Genomic DNA, 18,218 nt, shown 5'->3' on the forward strand with positions numbered 1-18,218 from the left:
GAAGTTTGGGGTGAACAGAGGTGCTGTTACAAAAGTGTTGTTTTAGGGCACACAGTTAACAAAGCTAAGTGACCACATGCTCTAGCTTGGGGAGCTGTGTAGGGCACCCAGGTGTGGGCAAGAAGGAGGGCACCATAGCCACCTCTGCTCAGGGAGCTCTGGCCCAAAGGGCAGAACGTGGTGTCATAGGGCTTGTCCTTCATAAAAGGGCAAGGGGCTTTGGTGGTCCTGAAGGTGTGAGGTCACACGGGGTGGTGCCAGAGGTGGCAGCCACTGCTGGCCTTTGAGCGTGTAGGGACCTTATTTGATGGTAGGCCTCACTAAGTGGTCATCAAAGTGCTTCAGGGTTCCCCCAGGTACCCATTTTGACCATCTCTCTGCATGCCTAGGGGAGTCATGGAGAGGTGACAAGGTCTTGTGCCCAGAATTGCCCTTAAGTTGGGTCATAGCTCTTAGCTGTACCAAAAGCTAAACAAACTGAGTTCAGTTGAGATCACTAATCCCATCGGGTTTAGCTCAGAGCAGCGAGAGGCTTATAAGAAGAAGCACATCCCTGCCTCTCAGTCCACCCTACTCACTGGTCCTCTGGGATAGTGCTACCTGCAGGCTCAGTATCTCTGTCTCTCACGCTAAGCATGTGGCTGCACTCACCCAAGTGAGACGCGTGCACAGTGAGTGTGCTGCGTGCTCTGCTTGCCTCTCCCCTTGTGCTGTGGCCCTGCTGGAGGCTAAGCCCCCCACCCTGAGCTCCTGGCACTTCCTGCACTTCCTCCTTAGCTCATGTTGTTACAGTCCAGCTTACCCTTAAAAGCCCAGCTGGACCATCCATTAAGCCCTTTCTGAGAACTAAGCTTGCTTTCCCCCAAGTTCCCGCCATACATTGCATGGCCTGCTAAGCTTTTCCAGACGGAATTTATCTGTGGCTGCTCCCATCCTCAGGCCCTCAACACCAGGTGCCTCAGAAGGCTTGTTAAATTGTTATATGCTGATGATGTCCTCAGCCCATCATTATACTCTTAAAAGAGCAAACATTTATGGAGCTCCTGTGTGCCAAGCCTAGCTAGGAATTTTTACCTACACAACCAAGTCACACAACACTGGGAACTGGGGTTGTCATCTGATGAGGAAACAGATCAGAGAGGCTCATGTACTTCTCCACAATTACACAGCAAATGAAGGAGCCAGAATTCAAACCCACGTCAGCTTATTTCCAAGGCCAGGTTTTTTTTTTTCCCCTTATATGCAGACACAAAATAATAACAACCATTTATCATTTATATTGTATTCTCACATACATTATTTCATTTGATCCTCACAACAGCCCTGTGAGGTAGGTAGGGTTATGTGTTACTATTATACCCATTTCACAGATGAAGAAACAGAGGTGGCTCAGTGAGGTGGGTGACTTTCATAAAGTCACACAGCAAATTAGTGGCATCATAGGTCTTGCACTTTTCTCAAAATCAAGCTGCTTGAATTAAGAAGCACCAAAAAGATGGAGAAAGAAATTTTATGGAAAGGAAAAAAGGGCAATGGTGATCTATGAGATTTCTTTCTTAAACTGTTCTGTTGCAGTCGCAGCCTCTGCTGGTTGGTCTAAACTGGGTTCTCCTAAGTGGCTTTCCAGAGTACCCTTAGCCTGGTGGCCTGGGACAGTTATCAGAGACTCCTGGGTCCCACTGTAGGGGGAAAAGCCTTTTATTACATAAGGGATGCAGCCTTGCCCACAGTCCAGTATACAGGGTCCCCACTCACAGGGCGTACCTATGAAAGGCCCCTTCCCTAGCCCATCCCCTGTGGGTGCCTGTGTCACCAGACTTCTCTGGCTTTGCCTGAGGGCCTCTGCCCAGTGGGAAGATTCTGGGACACCTAAAGTTACCCGCACTCCAGGGATGAATCATAATGTGCAGCTTCGAGGTCTGCACTGCTCATCACCCCCTAGGAAGTGGTGGCTTGGGTGTCTTTTCCTGGGTCTTACCCCAAGGAGGTCCCTGGGCTGGTTATGACCAGAACCAGTGCCACACGGGAAGGCCACCTTCTTCAAGCAGTGTCGCAGGGGCTGGACACTTACTCCAAGGGTGGTGCTATGGTTCAGACCAGTCCCAGGCTCCTTGCGGCACACTGCCCAGCCCTGGTCTCCTTCCTCTGGGGAAGCAATCTTCGACCTCACCAGAAGATGGTCAAAGCTATGCAGAGCCGTGGGTGGTGAGGAAGGAGGGCCACAAAGTGAAGCCATACCGAAATGGGGGTGACTTACAGAGAATGCAGGGGGTGAACCTTGGTTCCGAAGACAATCCCAAGGGGAATCCAAGTAATGATATTTTCAGAATTAGGTACCTGGCCTCTCAAAGTGACTATTTTGAAAAAGAAAATACATACGTGGGTGAGAAGGAAGGTCTACCAAGACCAGAAAATGGCTGTAGAAGGACAGATTTTGGCTCAATACAGGGAATGACTTTCTAACAGCCAACCATGGCAAGGGCTGGCCTTGGGGATGACAAACTTCCTGTCGCCGAGGGTCTGCAAGCAGGGCTAGGTGATCACTCGAAGGTACTGGCTGGGGAGAAGCCCTCAGCCCCAGATGGTGCTAGGTTGTGCTGGAGCGGGGGAGGACTAAGCGATCTCTAAATTATTTTCCAGCCCTGAGAGTCCACAATATATTTGTTCAAAATAACCTGTTTCAATGATGCTTCAAATTCTTGGGGAAAAGATTACAAAGGTCAGGTAACAGGCCACGTTATGAAGTGTTTTTCATTGCACTGGCTCCAGATACTTTCAAATCTTCACAGGAACAGCAGCTCATTTCTGAAGCCAGAAATCCCCAAATGCCTAGATTTGGCTCAGTGAACAGGGATATCCCCATCTTCTGAATCCTGCCTGAGACTCACTCCTCTAGGCCATGCCAGGCTCAAATCCCGCCCCCATTACCCACTTCATTTCCAAGCCAGCCAAACAAGTCCAAGGTCCTGATGGCAACCAGGGATGGAGGAACAGGCAGGATGGCAATCTCTGGGTACTTCATGTCCTGGGAAACAAGAGGGAATCTCTTGTTCGCATCCCAGCCCCTCCCCCAGAGGCTCTGTTTACAGATGGCTAGTGAGGCATTGCCTAATGGGACAGAGAGAGCTGGAGCCCAGAAAGAAACTGCTGTTCCCTGGTCTAGCCATAAAGTCTTACGGTAGCCCCCGTTAGACACGTTAGCTCTGTGCTTGTCATAGCAAACTGCCCATCTCTAGCTCAGAGTGGCAAGGAAAAAGGTGGCTCTGTTGAGAGGACACATGGATTCCTACAGATGGACTGCATCAGAGGGGGAATCAAGTCCTGCTATGCGATTAATGCAGATTAGTATAGTGCCCTGTGTCACGCGACCAGCGAGACACTCTGCAAGATGTTGGCTTTGGGAGGCCCTCCTCCAGTGTTGCTGGGGTCCTTTTACCTGTACCGTATTAATCGAATAATCTTATTGTTCATAAAATCCACAGCATGTGGGTGAGAAGAATCAATGCAGAAGCCATCACTCAGAGCAATTTTCAGCACCTCCTCCACGAAGACCTGGAAGCTGTTGATCTGCTTGTTGGCTGGCACCACCCAGAGCCTCTTGAGGTTTTGCTTGGTGTACTCCTCCTCCGGCAGGCCCTCCACATTGGCCACCCAGTCCAGAGTCAGGTGGTTGGGGTCTTGCAAGTGGCTGGTGATAGAGGAGAGGTTGCCATTGGAGCAGTAGAAAAGCTTGGAGCCAAGGAGCTTGAGGAAGAGGCAGGAGGTGCTGAAGATGTTGGCGTTGAAGACCTCCATGCTAGAAGAGGAGAGGCTGTAGATCTGGGGGGCCTCACGCACGGTGAAGTGGACCGTCTGCACACGCTGGTTCAGCGTGATGTTGAGCATGGCGTTCTTCTCGGCCTTGGACAGCTCCACCTCCTTCTCCTGCAGGGCCTCAATCAGAGGCTGCACCTGGTAGAAGTCGGCCTCCCTGCGGAGCAGGCCCATCTCCTGGAAGTCCTCCGGCAGGTCCAGGTGGGAGGTCCGCAGGAAGTTGAGGATGTAGCGGAACACCTTGCCGTCGCGGTCGATGAAGCAGTTGCCCTGGCTGTCCCTCTTGGTGGGCATCTTCCCACTGAACATGGCACCCAGCATGGAATCAGGGAAGCTGGTCAGGGTCGCCAGGGAGGTTGTATAGAGCTTACCCCCAACGTTTAGCGTGATGGGGTCAGACATGGCAGGAGGCTGGGGTGCTGGGAAGTAGTCCTACAGAGAGAGAGAAGAACCGGAAGTGACCACTATCAGACCCATGTCTGGTATCTCAGTCTCCTGGGCTGGAATAACAGAATACCACAGCCTGGGGCCTCAAGTAGCAAACATTTATTTCTCGTAGTTCTGGGGGCTGGGAAGATGGAGATCAAGGTGTGGGCAGATTTGGTGTCGTGAGGGCCATCTTCTCACCGTGTCCTGGTGTGGCAGAAGGGGCAACAGAGGCCTCTGGAGTCTCTTTCATGAGGACAGTAGTCATGTCCCACCCTCATGACCTAATCTCCTAAAGGCTCTACCTCCTTATACCGGCACATTGGAGGCTGGGATTTCAACACATGAATCTGGGAGGACACAAACATTCAGTCCGTAACATCTGGGTCGTCACGGGTCTCACTTTCTTATTGTAGGCCCTTGGGGTTGAAATGAATTCGTACTTGATAAACTGTGGGGATGGGGAATAAGTACTACACTGCCTGAGGCATATTAGGTTCACTGGGGGGTTTAAAAAAAAGAAAGAAAAGGAAAAACAAAGCCTGGATTCCATCCTCCAGAAATTGTTTTAATTGGTCTGGAATATGGCCCTAGAATTGGTATTTACTTATTTATTTTGCTTTTTAGGGCCATATCGACGGCATATGGAGGTTCCTAGGCTAGAGGCTGAATTGGAGCTACAGTTGCCAGCCTACAGCACAGCCACGGCAACACCGGATCCTTAACCCACTGAGTGAGGCCAGGGATCAAACCTGCATCTTCATGGACACTAGTCAGCTTCATAACCCGCTGAGACACAGTGGGAACTCCGTGCATTGGTATTATTTATTGTTTTAATTTTTTTGTCTTTTTAGGGCCACACCGTGGCATATGGAGGTTTCCAGGCTAGGGGTCCAATCAGAACTGTAGCTGCCGGCCTACGCCAGAGCCACAGAAACACAGAATCCGAGCTGCATCTGCAACCTACACCACAGCTCATGGCAACACCAGATCCTTACCCACTGAGTGAGGCCAGGGTTTAAACCCATGTCCTCACAGATGCTAATTGGGTTCGCTAACTGCTGAGCCATGACAGGAACTCTACACTGGTATTTTTAAAAAAAGCTGATTCTAGGAGTTCCTGTCGTGGCTCAGTGGTTAACAAATCTGACTAGGAACCATGAGATTGCAGGTTCGATCCCTGGCCTTGCTCAGTAGGTTAAGGATCCGGTGTGGCCGTGAGCTGTGGTGTAGGTCAAAGACATGGCTTGGATCCTGCGTTGCTGTGGCTGTGGCGTACGCTTGGCAGCTACAGCTCCGATTCAACCCCTGGCCTGGGAACCTCCACATGCTGCGGGTGCAGCCCTAGAAAAGACAAAAAAAAAATTGCTGATTGTAAATGTTCAGTTAGGACAGAGACCTCCTGGTCTAAGGAAAGAGAGAAAATGTGCCTGGACCAAATGCTACATTAGCTGCTCTTACATACAGTTGCTTATATAATGGTCACACTATCCTTTGACATAGACAATATCACCAGGCATCCCCACTGAGCCGATGGGGGAAACTGCCAGCATTCGTTCCCCATGCTCAGAGAGGTGAAGGGGCTGCCAGGATTCAAGGCCATGTTCCTATATATGGGAGAAAAATCTCTTCACACTTACTAGCTAAGACTAGTCCACCCTAGGGACGTCACAGATGTTCTGAGATTAGGACCCCAGGCCTGGTGCTCCTTCTGCTGTACCAGGGTTGCCTTCTTATTTAACTCCTTTTCCATGTCAAAGATTTATAACAAATGGCTACGACTAGTACCATCTCCATCTATCTGCCAGGCCCATGATCGATCACTGAGCCCTCCGGACTCCAAGCGACCCTCCTTTCTGGATTCTCATCCTCCCATGACAACTTGCCTTGCCATGGAGATGTTCTTGGCTCCTGATGGCCTGCCCTGGCCTCCCCTGAAACTTGCTTTGAGGTCTGCAAATGTAGGACTCTGACACAGAGCACCCTTCCCGAGGGCTCTTTACCCCCTCCACAATGAACCCTCCCCCACTGATCACACATCTCTAGTGCCCAAGGCTGGTGAGTCACTTTCAGCCTGAAGTAGTCTCGGATTCTAACTTTTCCTTAAGGTTCTAGAAATCAGGAGATGTGCTATTTTTGTTTGTTTGTTTGTTTGTTTCTAATGTGATTCCCCAAACCCATCCTGTGGAATGAATTCAGCTTTGCAGGCACAGGGAGGAATCAGCCCCAATACTGCCCTTGAGAAGAGCTCTTAGGGTGCTGGCAAGAGAGGCCACAAGAGGCAGTGAGGGCACAGTGACAAGGAAAATGTACCAATTATAGCACAGGGAATATAGCTAACATTTTATAAGAACTTTAAGTGGAATATAATCTATACAAATTTTGAATCACTACATTGTAAACCTGAAGCTAGTACAATATTGTAAATCAACTTGACCTCAATCATAAAAGAAAGGGAGGGAGGGAGAAAGATGTACCAAGAGCTGTGGGAGTAGGTCAGGAATGAATTCTGGTATGTTTACTGTCCAGATGGAAAAATAGGTCCAAGAGGGGGACTTCCCCAAAGTCACCCAGCAGGGATGGCGAGTGAACAGGGCACTTATCGCCACACATCTGCCTTCTAGGAAGGCTACCTGCACTGAGACCCCCTACTCCAGGGGGTGGAGGCCATGCTGGGTGTGGGAGATGCTCAGCTGCCCCACCCAACTCTCTGTGCGCGGTGTCGGCTGTGATTCTTTCCCAATGGGGCACTTTGCTATTGCAGAAAGGCAGTAACCATCTGGAGTGTCAAGAGAAACAAGCCCGTGATGAAGTTACAAAATCATCAGCAGAAGCCTGGAGCAGATGGGCTGTGAGACGTGGAGGGTGGGGGAGAGTCCCCAGGAAGGGCGGCTGCAGTTTGCAGACCTGCAGCTAGGGAGTGTGCTTGGCCTGAGTCTGGCCAATTTTCTCTCCAGGGGGCCTGTGCAGGAGCTGGACCCAGGAATGTGCCACCTGTTTTCTCATTCCAGAATCTCTTTTTCTTTCTAGAGAGAAATTTGCAGTTTCTAGTTTCTAGTCTCTCTTTCTCTTCAAGGCCGAGGCTCTGTGAATTGGCTTAGCTCCAAGGTGCATGAGCAGGTTCAGGCATCATGTCTCCTAAATACATTAGTTCTGAAGAGCTCAAAGCCCTGGGGGTGGGGAAGACAAGCAGGAGCCTCGAGGCATACTTGGAGGCCATTGGCTGGGTACTCAAATGCCAATTTTCCTGCTTACAAAAGCAGCAGAGCACCTGCCTTCCTGCCCCTGGTATCCCTGCTGTGCAGCCTCTTGTCGTCTTTGGTCCAGGGCCTCACTGAGAGCCACACACAGTCAGGGTGGAGGCTGGTTAGAAGGCAGGTTACCTGGCCTGAGACAAGGATGCTCTCTGTGGTATTCTCCCCATACCCACGAGTCACAGAACTCAGCCCTTTGAGTCCCTCTTTTCTAGCAAACCCAGAGGCTCTGTGTGAGAGGCACATTGACACAAGGGGACAGGAACTGCCACCTGGGGGACCGAGGTGCTTCATGAGCATAGCAGGGGGGTTGTAGCTACACATGTGTACCCAGCTGCCTCTTGGACATCTCCAGCCGGATTTCCCATGGGTACCAGAGGCGTTTCACAGGATTCCTCGTCCCCTGAACTTGCTGTGAACTCTTCTTAGCCACCCATCTGTCAGAGCCTGGGAGGCAGTCCTGACACCTCATCCCTAAAATTGTTCTAGACTGTCTCCCTGGTCCTGTCCCTGTGGCAGCTCCCGGGGCTCAGGCTTCATCCCAGCTCCTCCTAATCCTCACTTGGCTCCCTGCCTTCTTTCTGTCCACCTTCCATTTTAGCCTGCAGGCTGATCGTCCTGAAGAGGTACTGCCTGCTCAAACAACCCTGCTCGTCCAGTCTCACCTCTCATCCCGCCGCCCCTCCACTCAGGCACTCCTGACACCACTGCACACACCCTCAGCTGTCTGGCCTTTGTTCTCCTTCTACCGCCCTTTTTCACCTTCTCCGCCTTCCCTGCAGTCAATCTGCAAGGCCCAGACTATAAGCCACTGCTCCGTAACACTGTCCCCAAATCTCCACCTGCCCAGCTCTCCTCTTGGGGCTTCTGGTCCCTTGCACAACCCACCATTTTATCATGTAATGACCTGCTTTGCACATGGCCCTCCTCCCTGGCTTTATCAAGATGAAGATTTTGGACATCCATGTGCCAAAGAAAAAAAAAAAACCTCAACTTGTATCTTGAAACACATATGAAAAATTAACTTAAAATGGATCACAGACCTAAATGTAAAATCTTTTTTTTTTGTCTTTTTTTTTTTGCTATTTCTTTGGGCTGCTCCCGTGGCATATGGAGGTTCCCAGGCTAGGGGTCCAATCGGAGCTGTAGCCACTGGCCTAAGCCAGAGCCACAGCAACGGGGGATCCAAGCCGCATCTGCAACCTACACCACAGCTCACGGCAATGCCGGATCGTTAACCCACTGAGCAAGGGCAGGGACCGAACCCGCAACCTTATGGTTCCTAGTCGGATTCGTTAACCACTGCGCCACGACGGGAACTCCTAAATGTAAAATCTTAAAACTAGAAATCTTCTAGGCGACAATCTTTGTGACTTTTGATTAGGCAAAGATTTCTTGGATAGGACCCAGAAGGCATAAACCATAGAAAATTTACTAAACGAGATTTCATCCAAATGAGAAAATCCTCCTTTTCAAAAGACAATGTTAAGAAAATGAAACTAAGACACAGATGGAAAGAAAATATTTGCAAAATACCTATCTGATATAAGATTGATAACCCGAATATATTAAAATTCTTAAAACTCAGAAGAAAAGAAATAATCCAATTAAAAATGGGCAAAAGATTGAACTCTTTCACCAAAGGAGATATATAGGTGACAAATAAGCACAAGAAAAAATGCTTGATATCATTAGTCATTAGGGACATGAAAATTAAAACCATAATATACCGATTACAATGACTCAGATGAAAAAGCTGACAATACCAAATGCCGATGAGTACACAGAGCAATGGAAATTCTTATATATTGCCAGTGAGAATGCAAAATGGTGCTACCATTGTAGAAAACAGTTTGGCATCCAACGACCACATGACCCATCAATCCCACTCCTAGATTTTTATCCTAGAGAAATGAAGACATATACCCATGCAAAACCTCGTGTGTGTGGATGACTATAGCAGCTTTATTTATAATTGCCAACTTCTGGAAACTAAAGTGTAAGTGGATAAACAAATTGTAGGACATCGATTCAGTGGAATATGACTCAGCAACATAAAGGAACTAGCTTACGGAGCATACCACAATATGTTCTCAAAACGTATTGTTATGAAGAAGAATCTCAAAAACACTATGTTAAGTGAAAGAAGGCAGCTTCATAAAGGTTACATGGTATAGGATTTTATTGACACAACATTCTGGAAAAGGCAAAACTATAGAGACAGCAATCAGATCACTGATTGGAGAGGCTGGGTTGTGGGGACGACTGGCTACAAAGAGGTATGCGGGGGTATTTTGGAGTGATAGAAATATTCTAAATCCTGCTGTGGTAGTCAGAAGACTGTGTAAAGATTATTAAAAAATCATATAACTGTATACCTAAAAGGGATGACTTTTACTGGACATAAATTATGCCTTCAGAAATGAAAAATCAAGATTATGATTGTACCATGAATAATACAATACACTGAGTTATGAGCAGTTATATATAGTTTGTTGTGAAACTTTTGTTTCAGGGGTCTGTGTGTGAGAGAGAGAGAGAGAGAGAAAGGGGCAGAGAGGAACTGGATTGGGATATAAAGTGTATCTTCATAGTGTGGCTTGTAATAAAAAATTCTTTGTGGAAACCACTGCCCAGTTTGTGATCTCTGTGAGAGCAGGGACACTTCTGTTCACTGCCAATCACAGAGTGGTGCTTGCGGTGCTGTGGGGGACGGGCTGAGAGGAAGGAAAGACTGTGTGCTGAGCATTCCACTACGTCCAAGGCCTTTATCTAGCGCTCCTACAGAGCAGGCATCATTCTGTTTGGCAGACAGGAAACAGACTCAAAAAGACTGGGGACTTGCCCAGGATACCCAGCTAGAGAGCGGGGAGCTCATTTTCTTCCCACTGCACGGGCTGCTGAGAGTTGTAATTGCAACAAAAGGCTGTTTTATAGCTTTAACAAGTCTAAGGACCCCTGAAGGAGCCTTTTAAAACACTGCCCACCAGCTTACTTGGGAAGATAGCAGCTACCACCTGCTGAGCACACACCTCCTGCTTTGACAATGGGGGGAGCTTCCCCTAACCCTTTTTTTAATTTTTATAAACAAAGGCACTGTGTTAATTTTTAATAAAAATATATAGAAAAGTACAGAGAATGAGACTATTGTGATTATTTACACGCATTACCTCATTTGATGTCTTTATTAGCACCCTGTGAGACAGATGCTATTATCTCTATTTTACAGATGAGGAAACTGAGGCTCAGGAAGGTTAAGAGCCTGCTCGAGGCTCCAGAGCTAGTCACTGGGGGAGCGGCAGTCTGAATCCAGATCTGTGTGAGTCCAACACCTCTGATGGGGTGATGGAAATATTCCCCTTCCCACCCTGCAGGCCCAGTGTGAGTGGGAGAAGCACATGCCCGCATGCTCTGTCCACATCAGACTAGGGCAGCTCCCTCAGCAGCTAGTCCATGGCTGGCCTGGGGCTTGACCCACTCACGTCTGATGTGAAGACAGGATCCCAGATGGCCCACAGCCTCTCCATAGATGACACAGAGCAAGTCCACTGAGAGGTCTAAACCCTTCTATTTCAATAGCAACTCATGACGGCTAATGACAAGCAAAACACAAAAAGCTGTATTAGAAAGGATGAATGGCAATACACACTGAACCACAAAGTAGGAGATAAGAGACATTCCACCACTGTGTCTGAATAATTTTTCTTAAACAAGAGACTTTCCAGGTTTGCTTTTTGACTTGAAAAGAACCAAGAAAAAGATGAGGCCCATCTCCCTCTCTGAGAAAACCTGGAAATTATGCCAGGTTGACCCTCCCACCATCTCACTGGGCAAGGAAGGCCAGAGGCCTGGGAAGTTGGGAGATGGCTGGAATTCTCTCCTCCTTGAAATGGGTTTGTGGCCAAAAAAGGGGAGGTGGTGGGTTTTAAGGCCCAGCCTGGTACCATGTGAAGGGCAATCCCAGCCTGAAAATCACCGGGTTACAACCTCTGTGACAAAAGGAAACAGAATTCTTTGAGAGGAGCGGTCCTAGAAAGAAGTACAGCCCAGTCATTGCTCTACAGAGTCCTACATTAAAACTATGTCCCCAGTCCCTGGAGGCCTCTGAGGGACACAGCTGCTGCTCGATGAGTACCTGTTGGGTATCGTACCTGTGCCAGGTGCATGATATATATCAGCTCATTAAAGCCTCATGACATTCCTCTGAGGAAGGCATCACCTCCACTTAACAAATGAGAACCTGAGGCTCTAAGAGGTAGGTGACTTGCCCAAAGCAATGGCAAAGCCAGGATTCAAACCCAGGCCTGTCTAACTATCATGCTCTGAATGGCCTCCTTGGCATTCAGCAGCCAAACCCTTTGGAGAGGTCTGTCACTCGTCCCCTCCTACCTCTTACCAGGTGTTCGCACACCTGCCGCCTCAATTTTGTCTTTTTTTTTAAGGACCTCACTGGCAGCATCCGCCTCAGTTTGATTCTGACCTACATGAGACCAGTGCCCAGAGAATCAACATTTCCTGAGCACTGAGGACATGCCCTGAGCGGTGTGAGTCATTTGCCTGTAGACTGTCTCATTACAGTACCACACTGAGGCTGTGAATTAGATACAATTATCATCCCAATTTTTTGGAGCATAAAACTAAAGCACGGTGAAGACAGCTGCTTAAGATCAGAGGTACCAGAGCTAGAATTCCAAGTAAGATCTCTCTTCAAAGCCTGTGACCCTTTCAGAAACAAAGCTATGACATTTTATCAAGAAGCATTAATAGGATATGAATAAAGAGAGACCTGTGATGATTCTGAGAGGGAATAGCTTGAAGTTGTTCTTCTAAAATGAATTATAGTTGTTATGCTATCCTAGTCCAACTCCCAGAAGTATTCTTTCAAAAGATTAAAAAAAAAAGATTAAAATCTTATTTTGGAAAAAAATTGATGAGTGATAATCTAAAAAAATATTTGAGGAGTTCTTGTTGTGGCGAAGTGGAAACGAATCTGACTAGTATCCATGAAGACGCAGGTTCGATCCCTGGCCTTACTCACTGGATTAAGGATCTGGCATTGCCATGAGCTGTGGTGTAGCTTGCAGGTGTGGCTTGGATCTGGCGTTGCTGTTGCCGTGGCGCAGGCCACTGGCTGTAGCTCAGATCCGACCCCTAGCCTGGCAACTTCCATTTCCTGCAGGTGCGGCCCCAAGAAGCAAAAAAAAGAGATAAACGAATATTTGAAAAAGAGTAAGATATCTTAGTGTAATGTACTAAATCAGATCATAAGGCAATGACATTTCAAACTGTGATACTAAAACAATGAAAAAGGGAAGGGCTTTTGCAATATATGTGTTGAAAAGACTGGTTAGCAGTTTTTAAAAATAAGTGTATGTTGATCCTTACAACAACTCTGGGACATAGGCAGGACAAATCACGTTATCTTTTTTTCATAGACTCAGAGAGGATGACTCTCTGGCCCAGGGCTTTGTGTCCATTCTTGACCTCTGAGTCATGGCCTCTGGGAGGTTCCAGGTTTGACCAGTCCTTTGGAGGCAGCCTGGGTGCTTCTCTAACCTTTGTCCTGAACAAGAGACTGAACCCAGACACAGAGGTCCTAGCCAACAGCCTGCATACTCACAGAGCCTTGGAACAGGCAAGGGCTCTTTCGATGCAATTTCCTACATTACTGCCTATTGAGCGTCTACAATGAAGCTATTTTTGGTGCAATCTACTCCTTTTACATAGCGAGTACCACCTGTTTTGACAATGAATCAACTAAGCATTGATAACTATCTACCCATCCATCCATCTAGCCAGCTATCATTTTTCAGCTCTTCTCAAAAAGCCTAAAAATGATACCCCTGTAGCAATGAGCACGCCTGACCCTAGAACTTGTGTTTGTTTTGGCTGCCCTGCAGCATATGGAGTTCCTAGGCCAGGGATCAGATCCGAGTCACAGAAGCAGCCTATGCTGAAGCTGTGGCAACACTGGATCCTTTAACTTACTGTGCTGGACCGGGGATCGAACCTGCATCCTGGTGCTGCAGAGATGCCATGCCATCGATCCTGTTGCACCACGGCGGGAACTCCAAGAACCTGGTTTGTTGTTTTTTTTTGTTTGTTTGTTTGTTTTTGTCTTTTTGCTATTTCTTGGGCCGCTCCCGCGGCATATGGAGGTTCCCAGGCTAGGGGTCCAATCGGAGCTGTAGCCACTGGCCTACGCCAGAGCCACAGCAACGCAGGATCCGAGCTACGTCTGCAACCTACACCACAGCTCACGGCAATGCCAGATCGTTAACCCACTGAGCAAGGGCAGGGACTGAACCCGCAACCTCATGGTTCCTAGTCGGATTCGTTAACCACTGCGCCACGACGGGAACTCCAGAACCTGGTTTTTAAACATTATCTTCTACAAAAAGAAACCAGGGCTTCTTGGAGAAACTGATGATTCCCGGACTTTATCAAGGTGAGCCTGGAACATCTCTTTCCATATGGCAAAGAAGAAATCAAAGATCAATGAGATCAACTCAAAAGAACACAGATCTTAAAAATTCTCACAAGAATTTTTTTTTGTAATTATGTGCAGGGATCATTTTGCAATATATATATACAGGTATCAATTCATTATGTTTACATCGAAAACAAACACAATGTTATATGTCAATTATATCTCAAAAAGAAAAAAAAAAACAAACCCACAAGAGCTGACCTGAAGGGACCCTCACTGGCCAACTTTGGGATAATTTGAGTACCAAAAAGATTAATGATGACAATAGGTTATAGCACACTGAATTCAAAAAATAATCATGGAGTTCCCATCGTGGCGCAGTGGTTAACGAATCTGACTAGGAACCATGAGGTTGCGGGTTTGGTCCCTGCCCTTGCTCAGTGGGTTAACGATCCGGCATTGCCGTGAGCTGTGGTGTAGGTTGCAGACGCGGCTCGGATCCCGCGTTGCTGTGGCTCTGGCGTAGGCTAGTGGCTACAGCTCCGATTGGACCCCTAGCCTGGGAACCTCCATATGCCGCGGGAGCGGCCCAAGAAATAGCAAAAAAAAAAGACACAAACAAACAAAAAACAAAAAATAATCATGAGTCTATGTTACTCTAAAGAGAGGAACAAGAGGAGTGAGAAAGACACACAAGAAAAAGTTATTCTATAACAAAGAACAGCAGCTAATAAATATAGAAAGAGTGACTTAACTAAAAATTACCATTTTTCAGCCTTCAGTGTTGCAATTCAGGCAAGGATGATCAAGGGATGTGGAGTAAAAGGTTATCTGGGACAGATAATTCCAAAAGTTCAAAGAGTCACAGACTACTTATTAGTTACAAAAGGGAAAATTTAACCTTTTATGGAGAGATCAAGCTGCCATGATATTAACCAACAATCAGACTTAGCATTCATGGATAGTAGGATTCTGATATCATATGCCTCTTAATATGATGCAAGAAGTCCACAATTGCCAGGAAAAAAAAAATGAGGCTGAACCTAATTACTGATAACAATCCGTTTAAACAGGTAGAGGGGCTCTGTTTAGATTGAGTTGCTTAAAGTGATAATTAAGTACAATGCATGAATCTTGACTGCATCTGATTTTAAAAGAAAGACTACATGAGATATGTTTTGGCAGTTAAGAGAAATGTGAATCACAACTGTCTATTAGATAATACTAAAGTTCTTGCTAATTCTCTAAGGCATGATATGGTCTTAGGGTTACATTGCAGAATGTTGTAATTAAGAGATACATACTGGAGAATTTAGGGGCCAAATGTCGAGATCTCTGTAACTTTTCAAAAGCTTAGCAAAAAGTGTGCATGGGTAAGAGCAAAATCAGCAATGTGAATTGGTGCCTCTGGATGGAAGGCTATTCGTTAAGCTTTTCTGTAGGCTTGAAAATTCTAAACCTATTTTTATTTGGAAGGAAGGGGAAAGAAAAGAACACTTCCCTCCTGGGACCATAAATGTAAAGTACCAGTCAAAGTGCTGGCCCCAATAAAGAGCCAGATTCCATAAATATTAGATGTTGTTACTACTACTACGAAGCATTAACATCTCATAAGCCTCTTCTCCTGATGTCTCAGTGCTTTGGAGGATGAGGAAGCCAACCCGGGCTAAACTAAAATAGCCCACAGTTGGTGGGAGGGTTAGAATTTAATACCAAGTAATCTTTTTACAAAGACCTACCACCTGCAGAAACCACAACTAGGCCTGCCTGTCTTCATGCCAGGATCCAGGCTGGGAAAAGGCTGTTTAGGTCTTGTTTCCCCTGCTTCCTCCTGAACCCAGAGCCTCTGCTACTACGGGAGCAAAGAAGCTGCTTCCGTGGCTCACCAAGAATGTTCACAGAGAGGGGCCACTTCTGGGTCTCCCAGATGTACATGGGCAGAAAGAACTGGTGGGGCTTTATGGGGGAGAGGAAAGTGCATGGATGGGCTCTGGCATCCCCTGGGCCTGTACTTGACTGGGGCTCGGACGCTTTATCAGCTGTGTGGCCCTAGGCCTGTTCTTGGGCAAATGATGGCAATCATAACGACAACAATAGCAGGAATAATAAAGGCTGACATTTATTGAGCAGTTACTATTGTGCTGGGCACTTTACGCCTGTTAATCTCCTGGATGAAGTAGTGCTATGATCCCTACTTTACAGACCAACCACCCTCTCCTATCTCTGCAGTTTGCCCTCTGCCATCCCTCTGGCTGCGCTGTGAGGAAAATCCCATTCATCTGCCAGGCCCCTCAGCTGCAAGTCCTTCCTTCCTTCTCTGCATCCCCAGAGCATTTTATTCTCACCCCTTAACAAGGCTCACTTTCCTTAAGTAGATGGGTAGTGGACACCTTGTTAGGGCTGGGATCTCCCATCTGTATCGTCAGAAGCAGGCAGAGTAAGGGAATGAGAAGAATTTCTTCCCATATAGTCAGATCCATTTTCCTAGTGCCAAACTGTCATCTACTAATAGGGAGGTGTATCACCCTCTCCTGAATTTTTAAAACTTTTAATTTTGAAACAGTCTCCTGGATTTTCAGTTTGGAATCTGAGGCACAGGGCAAGGTTCAGGTAACTACCTGGAAGTAAATAAAAGAACTGACAATGCTCAGAGTGAGAAATTCATCTCCCAACAAACTGGACCAACCTTCCCACCTTACTCAGCCCACCAGGATTAAGACTGGCTCTCAGTCCTGGGAACTATGTGGGGGGCACTGTCCTTCACCTCTCCTTGCTGGCCTCCCTCTCTAGCCAACAGTTTTTAGCCTTTTTTGCCCAGTTCATATAAGAAGCTCACAAGCTGCTCTATTACCCCTACACCCCAGAGAGAAAAGGTGCGTCCCAGGCTCCTCCTTGAGGAGTTGTCCAGCAGGCAAAAGTGGGCTGGAGCAGAGAAGCCACTTGACCTGGCTTGCACAGCAAAGTACTTCCTCTTCTGGGGTAGACTCCCAATCGTCACCATTCCCCATTCTCTTCCAGAATTTTCCTTCATCCTCTTGCCTCACTCTCAGGCTTCATCTTTGGGTTTTCCTCAAGCACAAGAACCTCATTTCAAACACTCTCTTCCTTATGCTCTTCCTGCTCCTCACAATAATAATTTATAAACAAATGATTTTCAAATCCATCTCATCTCACCTTCACAATAACCACAGGAGGGTTTCCTTCCAGGTTGGTATTCTGAAAGGCTGAGGAAGCCAGTCCTGTTACACAGCTTGCTGAGGGCAGGATGCCGACACTTCTGTCTGTTCCTTGGCTTTCACTACAGATTAAATCCCTACCTCGCTGCACTGCAGTGAAAAAAAGGTCTTTGGAGTAAGGAGTCTTGGGTGGTTTGGGGCAAGTTCACTTCTCTGAGCATGTTCCCCATCTCTAAACAGGTATGGTGACACCTTTACAGGGTGTGAACTGAATGAGATCGTAAGTGTGACGCACTGAGTACAAGGGATGAATGAGCTTTTTATTTCTAGTCATGGGGAAAGGAAGGTCTTCCGTGCATCCACAGGCATTTACCCATTTGGGCACCCTCTTGCCCAAACCGTTTCAGCGCTGCTGACAAGAGCTGGGAAGGGTTCTTTTCATCTTTACATCCCCGCCCCTCCCTCCCCAATGCTCTTCGGCCCACTCCACCCAATCCAACCCACACTGGCCTCGTCGGCTTTCTCAACACCCACTCCCCAGCTCCGCAGCCCCTTTCTCCCGTCTCGCGCAAGTTCCCCTACTTACCTAGACACTCCGCCCCTCCTTGCCCCACCCACTATGCTCCTCCCACAGTCTTAGCCCTCTCGATCCGGGCTTTTCCTAACATCATCCATCCATCCATCCATCCAGGCCCCTTCCACCAGCTCCGCCCCCTCTTTCCCCAAAACGCTCCCCCCTCCCCCCCCGCGCAGTCACAGGTGTTGCTATTCCCATTGGACAGATGAGAATGGCGAGGCCAGGGTAAGCTAGATGACCTCTCATGGTAGGACAAGTGCCCAGGTGGGCCCGCGTCCCCTCACCGGCTATCCCTGCGCCCCGAACCTCCGGCCACGGCGCACCCACCTCCTGCCCTCGCTCTGCAACCTCCCCTCCGCGGGCGGCCAGCGCAGCTTTGCTAGGAGGGTGGAGGGCTGGAGCCCAGCCCAGGGGCGTGTCGGCCCCTGGACCCGCGCGCTGCGATCCGGAACTTGTAGTTCTCCTTGGGCTCTTTTGCGGTTCTGCGCCGCAAGGGGAACTCCATCTCCCAGGAAACATTGCAGTTAGGCGTCCAGCTCCCG

The 18,218-nt window shown here is 47.8% G+C and overlaps 1 protein-coding gene across 2 annotated transcripts; it reads right to left on the reverse strand.

Moving 5' to 3' along the window:
- Nucleotides 1–1,335: 1,335 nt before the first annotated feature.
- On the reverse strand, nucleotides 1,336–18,074 carry KCTD21 (potassium channel tetramerization domain containing 21). Of its 2 annotated transcripts, none has more exons than XM_047753512.1 (2): nucleotides 18,004–18,074; nucleotides 1,336–4,245 (listed from the first exon to the last, which is right to left on the reverse strand). In XM_047753512.1, the coding sequence occupies exon 2, from the start codon at nucleotides 4,213–4,215 to the stop codon at nucleotides 3,433–3,435; it is 783 nt and encodes a 260-aa protein (XP_047609468.1). In that variant the 5' UTR covers nucleotides 4,216–4,245; nucleotides 18,004–18,074; the 3' UTR covers nucleotides 1,336–3,432. The 2 variants fall into 2 exon arrangements, with proteins under 2 accessions (XP_047609468.1, XP_047609469.1); XM_047753513.1 differs by having other exon boundaries at nucleotides 17,961–18,018.
- Between the last annotated feature and the right edge of the window lie 144 nt (nucleotides 18,075–18,218).

This window comes from Phacochoerus africanus, chromosome 11 (assembly GCF_016906955.1).
Source record: "Phacochoerus africanus isolate WHEZ1 chromosome 11, ROS_Pafr_v1, whole genome shotgun sequence".
Classification (NCBI taxonomy): domain Eukaryota; kingdom Metazoa; phylum Chordata; class Mammalia; order Artiodactyla; family Suidae; genus Phacochoerus; species Phacochoerus africanus.